General features: G+C 35.7%; 1 protein-coding gene across 2 annotated transcripts in view; it reads right to left on the bottom strand.

The window, feature by feature from the left end:
- Window positions 1–8481: 8481 nt before the first annotated feature.
- LOC131038672 (cysteine synthase, chloroplastic/chromoplastic) overlaps window positions 8482–20115 on the bottom strand; it is a 183937-nt gene continuing 172303 nt past the window's right edge. Inside the window, exons 6-8 of one of the 2 annotated variants that reach the window (XM_057971179.2) lie at window positions 14573–14731; window positions 9028–9221; window positions 8482–8929 (exon numbers count right to left, since the gene is read on the bottom strand). In XM_057971179.2, the coding sequence (XP_057827162.2) occupies window positions 8804–8929; window positions 9028–9221; window positions 14573–14731 (479 nt within the window). In that variant the 3' untranslated portion in view covers window positions 8482–8803. The remainder of the gene's footprint in view (window positions 8930–9027; window positions 9222–14572; window positions 14732–20115) is intronic. The other variant, XM_057971180.2, reaches the window with a different exon arrangement.

Raw genomic sequence — 20115 nt, 5'->3', positions numbered from 1 at the left:
TGGGTCTAGGGTTTGTTAGAGTGCTCTTGATCCTGCTGTTCTACAGTTTGACGGGATGTCCAAACTTGTCTTGTTGGAACCACTGGTCTTTCTGCTTGATACCCTAGTCCAATTTTATCATTTGCTGCCTTTGTCTTCAAGTGAATAGGTTCAGTGATCCCTTGTTGTCGCCTACCAAGATGACCTACTCCTGAGTATCCCATGCTGAGGAGTTTGTTATAACCTCATCCATACAATTCAGAAGAAGCTTCATAAGATTGGGCTTCTGAATTTTCATTATCTTCTCTATAGAGCCAATCTAGAACAACTGCTTCTTCCATTTCATCTGCCAGTGATGTTGAGGGCTGTATGAATGCCCCATTGTAGTTGATATTTGCTTGTGCAGTTTGTGGTCTCATTGATTCTAATGGTCTACCCGTTTCTTTAGGTGATTGAGGAAGAACCGTTAGTGTAAGAACAGGTTCTATTTGATATCCTCCCATGCCATCTCTAGTGATTTTAAGTTTTTGTTCCATTTCTTTCAAGAGAATCTCTGAGGTTTCTCTATTATTTGGCACTAGATTATCAGTTCATTTCCTTAATGTGTTACAAGTGTAGCTAGGATCATCAGGGACACTCACTTCCCCTCCATTGTAATGGAACTTCAAACATTGATGGTATGTGGAAGGTATTGCTTGCATATCATCTATCCAGGGTCTGCCTAGCAGTATGTTGTAGGATAGTGGAATATCTAGAACCTGACAAAGAACATCTCTCTCAATAGGTCCCACTCTGATCGGCAAGAGCACTAAGCCTTTTGAAGTTCTTTCCTTTTCATCATAAGCTTTTATTGTGATTTTCTTCCTCGGATCAATGACATTTTCTGAGAAACCCATCTGCATGAGTAAATCAAAGGTACAAATATTCAAGCCAGCGCCTCCATCTATTAGGACACGTTTGATGCGGTGTTTGTGAATCATTACTTCAATGTGGAGGGGTTGATTATGCGGATGGCTCAACGAGTTATCATCTTCCTCAGAGAAAGACAGGTAATGAGGTGAAGTTAAGTGACCCATGGATTGAAATCAGTTTAGGTCCAGGTTTTTTGGAACATTGGTATCGAGCAACACTTTGTCTAGAATCTCCCTATGCACAGGAGAGGGTTTTAGCAGTTCTAATATGGATATTTGAGCAGTTGTTCGTTGAAGTTGCTCTAAGATGCTATATCCAGAGGAATTTGATGAGATCGGCTGTTGTGATGAAGAGGGTTTGGTCATGTTGGTAGCCGGTTGCTTTGAAGATTTTTGTCCATTTGATGACGTGGGTTGATCGGTAGAAGAAGAGGCAACTCATTTGAGGGTCACTTTACCTTGAGCTCGGGTTAGGACATTGTCAGATTTTGATTTGTCGTGATTGTCTTTGATTATGATCACATTACAGCGTTCTGATCCAGCTGGTTTGATCATGTGAATGACATTGTCGTTATTAAAGTAAGTATAGTTGATTTTAGCTCCTTCCTTAGATTTTGAGGAATATCCTTTCTCATAGGTGGGCAAGGGGTCTTTGAACGCTTTGTGATCTGAGTTCGTTGCGTGATTGCCAATAACTATTTTATGACCATCAATTAAATCTTGGATCTCATGTTTTAACTTCATACATTTGTTGGTAGCATGTCCTTTGTTCTTGTGGTATTCACAATATTCATTTTCTCTCGACCATTTTGGTTTGACCTATGGATCGTATGGTTTTGAGTTGTTCGGTAAAGTGAGTAAATTGTTGGTTAATAATGTTTTCAACGCTGATTCATATGGCTCTCCTAAAGGAGTGAACTCACATTTTGGTTTTGGAGCCCAAGGTTTGTTTTTCATAAAGTTGCTCCATTTGCTCGAGGTGTGTTCTGTTGCATTCTCAACAACCTTAAGCGCTTGTGTTCCAGTAGTCAAGTTGAATACTACTTGTTTTTGCTTTGGTTTGATATTATCTACTACTCCATTGTTGACGACATTTTTGTTGTTGTCTTTGCCGTACTTCCAATATTTATTCTTGGAGCTAGATCCATGTGATGTTTCCTTATAGAGCGAAATCTCCCCTTTCTTGATCAACACATCTTCTATTTTTATAATGCCTTCTACCATCTTGTTGAAATAAGGGTGTGTTTGCATTGAGATGGCGTAATTCAACTCAGGTATTAAAGTGCCAAAAAAAATCTCCATTTTCTTTGATTCTGGGATTGGTCTTGGATATCTGGAGAAAATTCTCCACCATCGTTGAAGGAATGTAAGGAATGGTTCTCTTGTTTTCTGTTTCGCGTTGCATATGTCGAGTATGGTGTGGGCTACGAATGTTGTAAGCATATTGTTGTAAAAACAGTTTAACCAACTCCTCAAACATTTTTATTCCATTTGGCAACTTTGAGAACCATTCCATGGCCTGTCCTCCCAGACTCCTTAGAAAAAGGCGCATGAGGTAAGTTTGTTCATGCATGAATTCCATGCATAGGGCACAAAATTCTCTAACGTGGTCCTGGGGATTCGAGTTTCCATTGTATTTGTTAAATTTCAGTATTTCGGTCCTAGATGGAAATGGAGGCATGTAGAGATTTTTGTCGAAAGGGAAGGGCAAATCGAATCCAGAGAGTATGGTGAGGAAATCTTGTCCTTGTTTTTAATTTCTTGAATTTCACGTTGCAGGGCTTGCATTTGTTTAGCCATCAATGTTATTGGTGTTTCCTCTTCTTTCATAACAATACTCTCTACATTAAAACTAGGAGGAACTTTCGCTCTTTGTCTTGCCAACTCTGGGAAGTGCTCTTCTTTTCCTCTTTCTAGAATAACCTTCATCATTCTCATGAAGCCTCTGTCATTCATGCAATTAGTAACATCTGTTTCCTTGATCTCGAAATCACTAGATGAACTACCATTGTCATTTTCGTGGTTCCTTACATTATCATAGTCTGTGTCGAATCAATAGTCAGTTGCATCTCTGTTGATGGCCGACATTGTGTTGTGTAGTGGTTCGTCAAAGACTAGAGAATCTTCAAACAAATTGTTGATGTAAGACGTCGTGTGAGACCTGGTTCCAATGTTGTGTGAGAAATTGTTGATGGGCAACTTGATGTGATCGATATAGGAGGTGATGCAGAAGTCAAGATTGAATCGGAGCTAGTTTGTTCAACGTGATGTTCAGATCAAGAGATGAGGTCAAAATCTGGTTTCGAGAAAGATCTATCTCGTTTGAGATGTGACCTAAGATGATCAAGAAGATCGAGGTTTGATTTGATGATTGATTGATGAACTAGCTAGGACGCGATCGACAAATTGCACAGCACTACCACAAGGGTACGTTATCAAGAAGCAATTTGCTCGAGATCCAAGTTTTCTTAGTTTAATTCTATGTTAGTTGTTGAAATATGAAGATCAATGAGATTAACAGAGACTAAGATTAGACAGATAGAGTTTTGACACAAAAGTGGACAAGGTAGTTATCTCAATAGAATTCTTGTCCTATGAAGGGCAAATTGACTTCTTGCTCTCTCTCAGGGTTGTAGGTTTAGGTTGAGCCTCATTGTAAGTGATGCAAACTTCTGGAAATAGAGCGGGATTGATCTTTCCTCCCTTGTTTAAGTGATAGCTAAATGCAGATTTCTAAGCGAAAGCCTTACTTCTTGGGTGTTCTTCGTCAAGTTCGTTAGATTTCCCTTGAAGGTATAACCGCATATGTCTCAGGAACACCCTATGCGACAAGAAGAGTTGACGGTTGATGTATAAAAACTTTCTCCTCTTATAGATTTGCCTAGGACTAGGATGCTTCTTTTTCAATTTAGCCTCTGGATTGAGGCTTCTTCTTCTCAACACTTGAGGATTGGACATACGAGATATTGACGCTTGATCAGACACAAATACTGACTATGGTAGACAAGAGGATGTTTGGACAATGAGGACAACAGAGGTATGCTCTAGGATACTAATTGCTTTAAGGACTTAAGGATAGATTTTCGTACGACAGAGTATGAGACTAGAACGAGTAACTTTCAGGGTCAGACGATGGAGACAGAGATTCGTACGAGCTGTTGCTCTGACTCATACGAGGACCTTTTTTATTAGAACGACAATTTGGCAATAGTGATGTTTGTTCGTACGAGTCTAAATTTGACCAGAACGACAAAAGGTTGATTTTTTGTTGGCTCGTGCAACCTAGGACTAACCCAGACGAGTTTTGACAGAGTTTTGATCACTGACTTGGTTTTCAGTTTGTCTTTCAATTTGATGTTTCTGATTGTCTTGAGGTTTTGTTTCAATTGCTTTGACTGATGAAAAGAACAACAAACAGTAGGTGTAAAATGATAACAAGCACAACACGCTAACCCTATGGAAGTTGGCTGAGAAGGAAAACCTTTGCCTGCAACCTAGGTACACACCCAATAGCTAATCAAAATACGACTGCTGAGTCTCATGCAATGGATTCTCAATGCCGTATTAGCCGACTCCAAAAGCTAATGGGGGCACAACATAGCGAGTAATCTTGGGGAGAAAACCATCCCCTTGCACAAAGATTATCCTCCTTTCGGAGGTGAGTTGGGTAGCTTCTAACCTAAAGTTTGCAGTAAGAGTTTTGTTTGGAAGGATCGTCTGACTGTCACGCAAGCACGATTTAGATTATAAAACCCAGCAGGATGTTGAAACCATGTAGTCACACAAGCGTGATTTAGACCGTGAGGCCCTACAAGATGCTCAACATGAGACACTCCTCATAAATGAAGCAGTGCCACCGAATATTCTGTCTCTTGGGACTTTCACCCCATAAGCGTTTTATTATAGTGAGTTGGATTCTTGACTTTGGCCGGACTCACTTGGGTCGTTCCCTCTCACCGAGCCTTAGGGGCTTCCTGAGAGGTAGGCCCTTTTAAGGTATCGACAGATCTCAAACTCTAATAGAAAAAAAAAATCTCAAGGTCTGGATTTCTGATTGTCCGAATGGACAAGAGCATACTCTCTACTCTAGATTTTTCCCAAAAACACGTAAAACAAAGTTCTTTCCCTTATAGAAATTGAAGTGTTCCTAAAAAGATTAAGAAGACAAAATGTTTGTTTGCATCTCCTGAGACAACCTGCAAAACAAAGATATTAGTAGTTCGAGTTTATAATCTTTGGCAAGCATATGTTTAATGATTGAATTCCTTGCCAAGCGAACTTGCAAACATTAAAAGCCCAAAATTAGTTGCCAAAATAACATAAAAAAATCATCAAAAGAAAATTCTAGCATGCAAACTGTAAATTAAACTAATCTAACAAGAATTTCCATTCTTTATGACTATCCCGGTTATGACAGTTTTGATAGTATTGCATTCTTTTATTCATAACTTTCAAACCAGACAAAATGAGGGAAATCGCTCCTGTGAAAATGTAGAAATTTTGGTTTGAAACAACATATCCAAAATTTGTTTAGATCCAACGGTTCAATAAAAAGTTATTCTCTCCGAGTAGAGACCATTTTTTACTGTTATAGAAGAACAAGTAAAATGATAGTACTGCACTTTATCCTTCATAACTTTCAAACCAGACAAAATTAGGCAAACCGCTCCGGTGAAAATACAGAAAACTTGGTTTGAAATAACATATCCAAAATTTGTTTAGATCCAACAATTCAATAAAAAGTTATGCCCTCTGAACAAAAACCATTTTTTATTGTCACAGAAGAACAAACAAAATGATAGTACTGCACTCTGTCATTCATAACTTTCAAACTAGACAAAGTTAGGCAAATTGCTCTAGTGAAAAATATAGAAAACTTGGTTTGAAACAACATATCCAAAATTTATTTAGATCCAACAGTTTAATAAAAAGTTATACCCTCCTAACAGAGACCATTTTTTTATTGTCACAAAAGAACAAACAAAAAGAAAGATCTTTATTTGCAAATTTAACACATGTTTATTAGTTATAAAGGCCAAACATCAAATCTGTTCAAACAACATTAGAAATCTTGTAGTCGTGGGTTCAAGCCCCATGATGGGCACCAAAAATGTGTGTGAAATTTGGGGAACCTGCAAAGGCACAACCACTTCAATAAACCATTATTTGCATGGGTTAGTTAATCAAAAACAACAAAATGAAATCCATTGCAAGTCGGTTTATTGCCTCCTAGAAAGTGCGAGTGTGGATTACTCTCAGAATGCTAAGCTATCCAATGACTAGATTACACTCAAACGAAGGATTTTTAAATGCATGCAACTAGGCGAATGCAAGATTAATTGATTAAGCGAAATGAGATTATCAAGCTAAATGATCAAAACTCTAAATGAAGCGAAGCTATATTATATGCAAGAAATTAAATATAGATAAGAGAAATGAATCTAAGCTAATGAACTAGAAATCTAAATGATTCTAAGATTAAATGAAAGCTAAATGAAAACTAAGTTGATTGATGAATTAAATATGCAAAGTTTCTTCAAAATTTCCTCGATAAACTGCAACACAATATTAGCATAATAACGATGTAAAATTCTCGGATGCTGATTGAAGAATGAGAGCCTGAATTTATAGGAAAATCAAGAGGGAGACCAACGGTTGGGATTGATCTTTAATGAACAGTCGAGATCGATTTGAAGGAAACACAATCCAAGTGAAATGATTTGATTGGACAATTTTTAATTCCATTTTGGAGAGATAAGATTGAGTTGAAATTAGCAACTCAGATTCTTTCCATTTTTCTTGAGTTCAGTCAATTTGTTTCCTTTTTTGAATTTTTGTGCTCATAATTTTCAATTTATTTTTCAAATCAATTCCTCTTTTTTGATTTGTTTCATTTTTTTGAAGATTTATGGTAATTTTTATTTATTTATTAAATATACAAAAGATATTTAACTAAATAAATGAGATATTTGATTTTAAAAGGATTTTCTATTTTAAATTTTGAATTTGATCAATTAATTAAATGAGAATTTAATTAATTGTAATTGTCATGTTGCATTTTAATACCTTAGGAATTAATTAATTAGGCTCTCATGATTGATTTAAATTGATTATCTATTCATCAAAAAAAAAAAAATTGATTATTTGATTCAGGACCTTGATGAATTTTATTGAATTTAAGCACATTAGTCAAGATTAGGGGCCCATGGTTTTGGATGACCATTTTTAGGGTGTTACAATTACTAATTTTATAAAATAAAAATTTAACAAAAAATAATAAATAAAATTTCTCAAATATTTTATAAATTTTTGTTTTTTTGTCTATATTACTCATGCTTGTAAAAGATCTATTAAGGCTAGATAAAGTTTTGATTTTTTTAATAAAATAAAAATGTAACAAATTATTCTAATAAATCGATAGTTAAAGGTTTCATAATATTCCATGCTTTTTGTCTTTATGAGTTCTCTTATTATTAGATATAGCATGCAATTTTTTCAAGCGATTTTTAATGCATTATTACATATTATTATCATTTGAAGTCATCTATTCTATTTGTTATGTATAGTTAAGGTCTATGAGCATAGCCTGAGCATTGTCCAATTTAAATCATAACCCGAGTTTAATACTTCCAGTCTTTTGAGAACTTTGTTATATGATATTTTTAATACATTAGGTTTCATATAGAGAGTCCATTATGAAATCTAATGACATATTAGAACTTTGTTATATGATATTTTTAATACATTAGGTTTCATATAGAGAGTCCATTATGAAATCTAATGACATATTAGATACAACATAACTGTTACCCACAACATTCATCATACAACTTTCTAAGTCTTTTATAAAATGGTCCTATGGTATAATGTATATGCAACTAAAAATATTAAAATAAATATACATTTTGGTACACCTTTATATTTTATGACAAAATAATTCCCTGACGATTCAAGAGGGCGAGTCAATAATGGATTGATGAGTTTGGCTATCATGAATTAATTTTCATCCAATGGTTCCTTTATTAAACTCATCATGTTGAGTTACATTTCTCACAAGAAGGTGAGCCAAACTCATCAAGAGACCTTAACACTATTCCCATCATATAGTTGACATGTAACAAATGACACGTGCATATACTAGCACCATCCATATACTCAATATTGAAATAAGCCATGAGTAGTGAGAATTAGGTTATGCCTAGTACAACCACTACGACTAGGGTCATGTCTATACCCTTACCCTTGAAAAGAAGCCCCTATATAAAGGAGGTGGTGACATGCATTCATCAGTAGAGAGAAGCATTAACCCAATATTTAACAAGAATTTGAAAATGCATAACTTCCAAAAGCATGGTTTTCAATATTAACTCAACAAACCCTTAAATAATTTTTATTTTTTTATTGAAAATTTTCAATATATTTTGTTGATTTTTATCTGTATGTTTACTTTTCTTATGTTTTTTGCTTAGTGTTTTCCGTTTTGTATTCAGATAATTCAAATCTATTTATACTTTTGTACATCCTTAAAATACAATATTGTTATGATTTGATCAGCGTTTGATATGGAATTCAAAATATGAAGGTATAGCAATTACCGTTAAATAGAACTATTCATCATATATATATAGCAGTATAGCAATTAACGTTATTCTGAAATCTGATTACGGTAAGTTAAACTAATTTGATAAACAGACATTATCCTGTATCTGAATTTAAACTAATTTGATAAACAGACATTATTCTGTATCTGAAAGGAGGATAGTTATGAATCCTCGACACTTATTTGCACATTTCACAAGAACAAGAGCTATTCGTTATCATTTATATTCAATCGAAAATAAGAGGAAGAAAACATTTCACTCAACTGCTGTCAATACCAAAGGGACCGAGAGAACTGGGATGTTTATTTTTGCTCAGAAGCTCATATTACTGCATTCTTCTCTAATGGAGGAAAACAAATCCGTGCTTAAATACCTTTCTGCACCACTTGGTAACATCATTACTATCAATTTACCTTTGTTCTCCGGTCGCTGTCCAACCTGAAAACACCCAATTAAAATTCTGCAGTCATTCTATAGAGGAAACAAAGAGACGCAAGTCAACTAGCGTTATGTGATTGTGGGTGCTCTACCATTACCTCCAATGCAGCTGCATATGCTGCACCTGATGAAATGCCGACGAGCAATCCTTCCTCTCTGGCGATCTTCCTCGCATATGTCATTGCTTTGTCTGACGAAACTGTAATAATCTCATCAATCACAGCCATGTCCAAATTGTCTGTTATGAATCCAGGTGCAAGTCCTTGTATTTTATGGCTTCCTTTTTGCCCACCTGATATAATATGCACTAGGTATTTGTAAGAAGATTTAACAGGAAGCCTCAAAGAAGTGTCAAACAGGAGAGTTTAACAAGAAATTAAGAGTCATGCATGTTGTTTCCAACTAAACAGTGCAACAACAAATCTGCACTAGCATAAATAGATGAGCAGTTATCTGATTGTTTCGTTTATGAAAACATTAATAATCGTGTCTACTATGTAATTTGTGTTCACAATGCTAATCTATAAAGGAAAAAAATCGTACCCTGCACCTGAATCCAGATACTCACAAACCCATCTTATAAAACGCTTTTTACTTTTACCTAAAAATGCACAAACTGGTCATTTCTAAAAGGTAATATTATTGATCAAAGAAATATTGAGCTCAGGAACATGACCACTATTAATTCTCCATATACTTAAATGAACCCTTTCATAGGGGGACAGTTCATTGATTTAATCGGGGGGATATAACCCTTTTATTCAACTATTCCACAACCAAATTCAATCTGTACTACAAGGACATGACTTTTGAGGGTACGAGACTAAACAGTACATTAAAATCCAGCCTTACACAGTTCTGTATATTTGAATCCGAGAATAATTGCTTCCATGTACATGTGTGTGCGCCCTTGTTTTTTAAAGTCACCTATATATGCATAATTGTATATTTCCAGATTTCAGTGCACTTATTACGGCTTAAGTTTATTAGATTGTCATTCCACAGGACAATCATCTCAATGGTGCAAATCAGCAAATATTTCTGTGTAAATGAAAGGATTTTACCTTGCTCCTTTTTTGTTGCACGAGTAGGACTATCTTACAATAAAATAAATGAGCCAAAAAAGAAAAATGAAATGCAGTTAACAGGAATACTAGAATATTTTGTATGCCAAAATATGTGACAAGATAACCAGGCCTAATTGGGTCTATTCATAACCCATCCTCACAGTAGCATGTGGAAGCCCAGAGTGATTTGCTGTACAACAGAAAGATACCGAACAGTTAGTCGAAGACAATGAAACTCTAAACATGTTTAGATCTAATTTGAAATCCTTTGAAAGTTTGCACCGTGGAAGAAAGTAAAAATAGATTTAAGTACAAACCACTAAAGGGACAATAAGCTGCTCCAGAGTAATCATAATAATTATAATGCTCAAAAAATATAGGGGCCATACATAATAATATCTTAGTACTGAATGCAGAAAAAAGAGTGACTAGGTGACATATTGTATGCTTTGGGCCTCGGCACTAGTGTTTTTTAAATGCCTAGCCAGACTATGTATGAGGTGGTAAATTCTCCTGTCCACTGTCACATACAGAACGGGTGAAATTCACTGAAAGTTTCAAACCCTAGTGTAAATCAGACTCAGGTTGATAATAGGTTGCATTGTGAATAAATTCTTTATTCTTAGAAGCTCAAAGGAACTTTTAAACCTTACCATGAAAATGTAATGTCCCCTTCTCAGTGATGTTCATTCAGTAGTCCAGTGGCCTATTCCGGAGACTTGTAGGCTATTTGGAAAGGAGAATTAGGGTTTCCAACTTTTGTGGAGTTCTGCACGAGCTTTTTAGGGTTTGTCAGGAGGGAATTCTTCAGTTCTGTTTATGGTTTCCTTCTGGGTTTTCCATGAACTCCAGGGTGGCATAACATGCAATTGATTATACGATGAAGTGTGAACTTATTATTTTTAGTAAGTTAGGGTTTAGCTGTCTGGATGGTGCAGTTTTACTCAAAGTTCCTAGACTCGGACTCGGCTTGAACTCGGCAAGGCCAACTCAACTCATGACTCGGCTACAACTCGGCAATGACTTGGCAAAATCTTGAAATTATATACTTTTACAATTATATATATATGAAATTATATATCATATTCCATGACTCGGGCCGAGTCATAAAAACTCGGCGAGGTCTGCTCGGCTCGGCGACTCGGATAATTCGCACGACTTGCAGCGAGTTTGGGAACTATGGTTTTACTGATCTTTCCAAGCTCTTTCTTTGGGTGCAAAGATCATGTTTTTTGGAGCAGTATTTCATGACTTACTATTTTTAGTAAGTTGCAGTTTGAGCATTTCTATTTTTGGCAGTCTTGGATAGGGTCCTGATCTAGTTTAGTTCAGTGGTTTTCATCGCACAACGTCATCCTTGATTTTGAAGATAATCAATATTGGATTTATAAGTTATTTAATTAAATATTATTTCCTTATCCTAAGGTTTAATATTTAATTATTTTTATTACTGATTAATGCTATTAAGAATTGTGCATAAATCAAGTCTGCTAGGTGAATTATTTGTGTTATGAAGGAGGACGCCAAAGTGAACATGGAGACTTTATTTTTATTTGACAAAGTGTTTTTTATGCCAAAAATCGTGGTCCCCTTTGCTAGGTTTTGACTTAAGGAGGGGACGCCATACTTGGGTCCACCTTGGAAATGAAATGCAAATTAGAAGGGGTGAATTTGGAGGCAATTGAATTTGAATTTCAGACTTGGAAATCTATATATTTAGGTGCTTGGCTCCTCATTTGATCATCCCGAAAAATTATAATGTTATGCTCTCGGAATGATTCCAGACTTCTTTGAGGGTGAAAACCTCCTAGATTATCCTTTGTAGTTTTGAGTGTGAGACATCACTCGTAGTTGTGGTTCGATTGTGTGGATTGTGTGGTGTTCTAGTGGATTGCGTGTGTGGATTTGGAGAATTTCGTTTGCTGCTGTGATTTTTTCAGTATTGCTGCTTTTGGTGTGGCTGAAGCAAAGATTCGATCCTACCTCCCTCCCTGTGCGACTTATCATTATTGGTATTGGCTCGAACTATTTCTATGCTTTGGGTGATATGTTTTGTAAGTCTGTAGCCCCTAATTTGGAGTCTTTGATTTTATAATGCAAATCGTACTTTTTAAGCTTAGGCATGGATTTTGGGGTGCATTGGGATGTGTGCTAGGTGTTTGGGGTGCATTGGGATGCATGCTAGGTGTTTGGGGGTGTTTAGAAGCTCATTTTCAGTTTGTTCTTAGTTGCTTTGTTCCTTGTGTCAGTTTGGGTGAGCTGTGGGGTGTTTTGAGTGAGTTTGGAGTGAGTTGGAAGCATTTTAGTGTGATTTTGTGTTGTTGGTTATGCATTTCCAGCCTGCTGTTATCTATATCAGATTTTAGGAAGTTGGTGTTTGAGCTGGTTTGGTGATAGTTATCTTTTGTGATCAACATTATTCTTCTATTCTATCTTTCCTCTCTTTTGTAAGGTTGAATAGTAGTACTATCAACCATTTCTGGATTGTAAGCATACCTGCTGAAAAGTGGAAGAAGCTAGCTTGCCGCCTATATTTGACATTTGTAACTCAGTCCTCCCGCTGCATAAGCAGTTGAGTGATATTTGTTGTAATGATCCTCCCGCTGCATAAGCGGTTGAGTTGAGCTTAGTTATGTGTGTTCAGTCCTCTCGTTGAAACATTGCGGTGGAGTGGTTCGTGCTTTGGAGTGTTTGTTCACTTGGCTGGTTTACCATCAAGTTCCTTTGTCCACCCGCTGGATAAGCGGAAGGGGCTGGCTTGCTACCCATTATTGTATTCAGTACTTCAATAGATTACTTCTAATGATCCCTTGCTACCGTATGCTCTCACCCTCCTAGTTTGGGCTCTCGGTGATCAAAAGGTGTAGGGTTCCTTTTTGCTAGTTTTGGATTTTTTATTCTAACCCTAACGGGTGTGGTTGTGTGAGTAATCTTGCTAAAAAATAAAAAAATTAAGGGGGTTTATTACAGAAAACCATCCATTTTTCTTAAAAATCTTTCATTCCTTACATTTCTTATGTAGGCTAATATTCATAACCTCGGTCTCCATTCAGGCTTTAAGAGGATTAATGGCAAAATGTAGTTAACCCCCTTCTGAACTTCTTAGCATATTCCAGTATAGAGCCTTCTTTTCCAAAAACCATAAAATTACTGTCTATCAATATGCATTGTCTTCACAATCTTGCCTCAGCTATATTCTATCTGCAATAATCCACCAAAATGTGTTATGCTCAAATGTAATGAGTTGTTCATTGCATCTGAACATATCATGCCTAGTGAACAACAGGTATGACAATCAATATTTTATAACTGAAATAAATTTTTCATGAATTATTCATTCCATTCGCATCAAAATAGAGAATATCCTTCCTATTACTGTCTCCATCATTTTAAAGGGTTTGGTATTTGTTGTTCTCTTGTATGCACCATTGGAAAAATCCCAAACTAGAGAAGCCACATACATTTAGTTTTCTTTAATTGTAATAGATAGTTTCCATTTCAGTCTTTTGTCTTTGATTGTTTCATTGGAAACATCGGTATGTAATTTGTTGGTGTTGGAAATAAGCCACACCTGGACCGATGATGGACTGGTCCAAAAGGGGCCAGTAGCTCAATGGTAGAGCACTCTAGCAGCTTATGGAAGGTCCTAGGTTCGAGTCCTAGCTGGTCCGTGTCTCAACATGGTATCAGAGTCAGGTTCAGGCTAGGAGCCCCAAGCACACGAGAGGTGTGGCTTAAGGGGGGGTGTTGGTGTTGGAAATAAGCCACACCTGGACCGACGATGGACTGGTCCAAGAGGGGCCAGTAGCTCAGTGGTAGAGCACTCCAGCAGCATATGGAAGGTCCTAGGTTCGAGTCCTATCTGGTCCATGTCTCAACATAATTGTCTATATATGTAATCTTCATTTTCATAATTTAGTATCCAATTACCATTTCACTTGCTTGGGTTTGTGAGAGATGGATTCTTGTGAATGGTGGCTAATGAAAGATGTGCCATTAAGATTAGCTCAATATTTATACAGGTTATTCCAGAAATAACAATATTTAAATTGTTATTATTAGTTTGCCAGAAATTACAAGTACAATATCATAGGACCAAAGTACAAAATGACTCTTCATAGTAGGTAAAAAGTAAAAACCACAGTGGGGTTTATGCCAAAAGGCACAACTTGTCTCTAGATCATATGGATGGAAGTAGTCAATTTTTTATTTTATTATGGAAATATGACATTGATGAACAATTATTTCTGATCAGCATAAATAGTTCTTATTGAGTTGCTCTAATTTATAGCAGGATAAAAAAAGATGTTCTTGCCATGATTTTGCAGATTTGTACTATAATCTATTATGGTGACATTACCATGTTACTTCAATTCTTATAGGGTAGGTATGAATTTGAATTGAAACGCACTCGAGGATAAATGTCATCAAATTTATTTTTTTTAACATATTTTACTCTTTACTTATCTCTAAGATCTGGGAAAAGCCAAACTACAATATGTAATAAGAATCTCCCCAAGTTGTCAAGTAATTGGAATCCTTCTAAGTTTTGGAGTTATGGTCTAATATGTCTTACCTGAAATTACAGGGCTTTCAGAAGGTTCAACACAGACAACCTTAATAGATGGGTTTTTCATCTTCAAATATCTTCCAACCCCTGATATGGTTCCTCCCGTTCCAGAACCTGAAACAAATATGTCAACTTTGCCTGCCGTATCTTGCCAAATTTCAGGACCTGAAAACACAGTGTGATATTGGGAATAAATAAACATGGAAATCATAAAAGTTAAATTTAAAAGGTGTAAAGAAATGATTTACATTAAAAAAAAGTGTTGTTTCTTGTGAAAAAATCTATGAAATGTTAGGGTTTAAAGGTTAATGATTGAGATTTTTTGGTTCTAGTAATTGGAAAAACTGAATTGAATATCTCCATTCTTGATGCATTAATGGATGATGCTTATGGAATTAGGGGTGATCAAGTTCTGTGATTGAATATTCTCCTCTAAATTTACTTATAATTAACTCAAAGATAGCTTTATACCATATCATCATTTTTCTCAGAAAAAAACAACTTTCATAATGGTAAAAATCATAGGGTTATAGTGCCTATAATGTTCTTAATTCTAAGGTTTTCTACATGGTCTTTGCTATCTGTGATGCCCTAACAAGGTTAGTTTACTGGGCCCACATATCTTATTAACTTTAACATTTCTCTATAATTAGAACGATCTTTGAATGTATTTTACAACATTTGCATTCCATGCTTTTAGTTCTAACACTCTCATAATCCTCTGCCATAACAGAAAGGACAATTTAATTATAAAGGAAATTTAGCATTGGACTATGTAATGTTCCTTCTGGGATTATTAGTCCTTAAGAGACATGTAATGTCCCCTTATGTAATCTTTTAGGATTTAAGACTGATTTCTTATAATTTTAATTGCAAGAGACTTCTTCTATTAAAACTTATACTCTTAAATTCTTAATGAATTTGGACAGTAACAAGACGCTCATTGTGATTATAACAAAGGATGGAAATTATCTTTGATCTGCGATGATTATACTTATATCCAAATGTTTTGGACAATAAGAATGATATGAATATCTGATAAGAAGCCTTATTCAATTGATCTAGAAGTCTTTCAATATGTAAGAACAAGGAATGGATTATATTGATATAAACATATCGATCAAGTATATATACAATTTGCTATCTTGATATCTTTCTTGTGAATGCGGTCTTCACTATATATATATTTCTTGATATTACTTCATATATATTAAAATGATGTTAATTACTGATCTATATGTCTCTATCACTGATAACTTCCTTAGAATGAATGCGCTATGGTTTGGAACTATACTGGTCTGAAAGCATATGTTGCCCACTGTTTCTGATATTCACCTTAATGTGAATGAGAGATATCTGATGCTGATCAGTCTGTAAAGACCTTGAAGAATTACTTGTTCGCTTGTCTGACCCAATATCCTTTACAATTGCAATGGTCAATGGTGGTCGATCTAGATATATTATCACTGTCTCTGATTTAACATTCTCTTGCTCTTGCTTCTGCGATGTTCTTACGATGCATTTCTATTTAACACTTCCTTTTTAATTATGCATCCATGACTTAATAAGTTCATGGATCAACTGAGCATTCCAATAAGGATACAAATAAAAATAAGAAATAATTCCCTGATGCCTTGGCAATGAATATTGATCCATATTAAATAGCTTGGGCATTGAATAGTTACATCCCTTTGCTTGGGAACTGACATATCTTTATCCTTTCTTAATCACACCTTTCCGTTATGAACAATCTTCATCTCTTCATAACAATTTGGTTCGTTCCACTTAATCGAATTGTTCCTCTATTCAGTGTTTGCTAATAATTAATTAAAATTGATAATGTTTATTTAGCTGATACTCCTTTGTTTTGACTTAGTCATTGACATATCATTCCTCACTATATCAATCGATGCTGAACACAATGGTTGGCTGATGAAGCCAACATGGTAATATGTACAGTCGGACTTTAATTGGCTGATGAAGTTATCATCTTTTCATTGTCAAACTTGTTTTTCGGCGATGCTTGGTTTATTTCATAACTGATATTTTTAACTCTTATATATTAGTCTATCGTGTATGATCTTTAGGATATGGATGATGACTGGTAACAGTCTCAATGGTTCCTTGATATTGTACTTGTTCTTTTAATAATAAGTTTAAATTTTAATTAAAACTTATTTAATCATATATTGACTTTTATTGTCCTTAGGTCTTGAATGTTAATGTAGATTAGATTTCTTAGTAGATAGAAATAGAGGTATCTTTTAATTTTATGTTTCACAAATGATGCCCTTACTAACCTACGAATCTTGCAGGTTGCTGCAAGTATAAAGAGGAAATAGTATATGCACACAGTAAGCTGATTCGCCAAGTATGATTATATTGCTGAGTGTTGAGAATGGACTGATCTTCAAAGGCACGCACTAATGGATTGCTGTACACCCTTTCACCGATCTATTCGTGGATTATATATATGGGTGAGAAGACATATCGATGGATAGACATGTCTCCAAACATGTGGAGACATGTCTCTCCACCGATATGTACATTCATTATTTATTACAAACATTATACCAATTCATAATCGGTAGTTTATAATCCAGTGTGGAGACATGTCTCTCCACCGATATGTCCATTCATTATTTATTACAAACATTATACTGATTCATAATCGGTATGTTAAAATGATGAATCATTAATTGATATACATTATTGATTATGGTATATAATAATAATAAACTCAATTATTATTATTATGTATATTGGTATACATATATAAATCAGTCCAATGATGTAAGTCTCATTCATGATTATATTTATCTGACCGAAGCTATCATCATTAACAATGAATGGGGACATGACAAGAAAATTACTCCAAATTCTTAATCTTAATAGAGATTATATTATCAAATTATAGCATGAATTATATAATCAATAGTATGAATCAATTAATGTCACTTGCTTTTTCTATTATAATCAATATAAATGAATGCTAAGTGAATTATGTCTTTAAACTTTCCCTTCCACCTATATTGATAAGGGATGCAAATTGAATGTCTAATATGGCAATATAACTATGCAATGAGATATAATGGTATTGCTTATAGCAATATGAATTACTGTCTCTGGTGTCACTCCTATCACATGCAATGTCTGATCCTTAATTATCACTTATAGCAATATAGTTCCTGTTTCTCATGCAATCCTTCAATCCGTGCAGTCAATTCTGCTTATTGCTTATAGCAATAATTGCTGTGTCTGATATCCTGATATACTTATGCAATTCTGAAATGCTGCTATGTCTGATATGATCAAATGATGCTTGCAACATAGGGGCTGTCTCTGATATGAAATGATTTATCTGTGCTCCCAATAATGTGCTTGCGGCATTAGCTTTTTAAGAGTGATCCAAACTGGATTATAAAAAAAATATAAAGTTCCACAACCTCCTTTGTGGGAGAAATGATTGTAATTATATACTTGCATAATCGGTTGGATGTGTCTCTTGGATTATAGGGACATATTCACTTGTTGATCATAATCGCATCTCTTCAACACAATAATGGATTGTTATTGTTTAGTTAAGATAATCCCCTTGTTATCGGTTTGATTCTCCCTTGAACATAAGCGATATTATTGTTAAGTAGAAATCGGTGACAATGAATAGTACTGTAAGAACCTCAAGAGGCCCTCAACTTTGACACTGTAGTTTAGTTGAACCTGTTGTGTTTTTGTGTTTGTTCTATGCATTCTTTTAAAGCAGCAAATATATTCTAACCATTACAAGATCAAAAAGCAAACATAGGAAAGCACTGGAAATAACTTCTTATTCAGAGATTAACTGATCAAACCCTTGTTACATTCGTTCACCCTCCATTTACCCTGAATACATAACAAACCATAAAAGATAAATACCTCCTTATTTTATTTATTGATTTTTATTGCTCCCTATGCAAAAATCGCAGCCCTTAGAATATTGGCGCTATTTCCCAGGCAGCCGTACAGCCACAATGAATCCCTCCTTTGGGCACCTTGGTTGTTCCCTGTCTGCTGCTGCAACCACACACTAATAAAAACAACAATGCTTCTCTGTCTAATACGCACAACCTTGGTTCCTGAATGAAACCAACTGGAAGAGCAAGATCAACTGATATTTCACAGCCTCTGATGTTGCTGCACAAGAATCCCACGTTTTCCTGTACCGATACCACTGATCACTGCAGAAGAATCTCCTGCTGAAACCCTTGGCCAAAAACTCCTCTCAGAGCTCCAAAACAAAATATCAAAACTCAGCATAAAAGAAAGAAGACCTAAAATCTTCTTTAATCCTCTCCTTTAGGGTTGGCGCGATTTCCAAGAAAGTGCGATTTGGCTTGCAAAAAGATTTTAATTTTAATTATTTTTATTTTGACACTTCAATAGTCAAAATAAAAATGATTGTTCTCCTTTTAATACAAAACTGGCCCCATCTGATGAGAAATAGACCCTCACTTAAGTTATGACTTAAAGTGACTTTTTAAAACATTAAAACATTAAAGTTCGCCATTTAATATTTAATTATAAATAATCAAATATTAATATCTCTCTAAATAACCATCAGAAAAGCCTGCCGTCTGAACTGGAGACTACCAAACCATAATTTGTCCTTGCCCAGCCTACTGGCTAAAAATAGCAGGACTGCTAAAAATAGAAAGTTTCTCAAACGGAGTCCTGGAGACCTCAAACGAAGACCAGACCTGGAGTGCTTGCTCTGAAGATGGTCAATCAAACTCTGGAGGACCCTCTACCCAACCTCATCAGCCTACGAGGGTCAGTAATAGGCTAATCTACTCAGCTGATAGATGTCAACTAGAAGGGGACATCACAGTCTGCCCCTCCCGAAATTGCTTGTCCTCAAGCAATCTCAACTCCGGATGCTGTAAAATCTCCTTGCTCTCCCAAGTAGCATCCTCTACCGGCAAATCCTTCCATTTCACCAGGTATTCTGTGATAGTTCGTCTCCTGAAATTCCTCTCCCTGAACTCAAAGATAGCCTCAGGTACGAGTATCAACTTTCCCTCATCATCTAGGGGTGGTAAGACCGTGGAAGGAATAATACGATGTCCCAACGCCTTTTTGAGACATGACACATGAAACACATTGTGTACTCTGCTATCTGCCGGTAAATCCAACTCATAAGCCACTTCTCCAATACGCCGGGTCACTCGGAAAGGGCCATAATATCAAGGCTTGAGCTTCTTTGCTCCACTCCTCCTGAGAGTAGACTGTCGATAAGGCTTCAACATCAAATACACCATGTCTCCTACCTCAAATGACCTCTCTGTCCTCTTCTGATCAGCATATTGTTTTTGCTGATTCTGTGCCTTGGCTATATTTTCCTTAAGAGTCTTCACAATGTCCTGACTCTCCTGCATCATGTCTCTCGCACTAGGCACCCTACTGTCGCTCAACAATAAGTCAATGAAACTGGGAGGTTCATACCCGTACAGTGCTATAAATGGAGTCATTAGAATGGACATGTGGTGAGTGGTATTGTAACAGTACTCACA

Source organism: Cryptomeria japonica, chromosome 9 (genome assembly GCF_030272615.1).
Source record: "Cryptomeria japonica chromosome 9, Sugi_1.0, whole genome shotgun sequence".
Classification (NCBI taxonomy): domain Eukaryota; kingdom Viridiplantae; phylum Streptophyta; class Pinopsida; order Cupressales; family Cupressaceae; genus Cryptomeria; species Cryptomeria japonica.
Note: the sequence above shows the minus strand (reverse complement) of the source record. Positions and strands in the feature narration are given on the sequence as shown.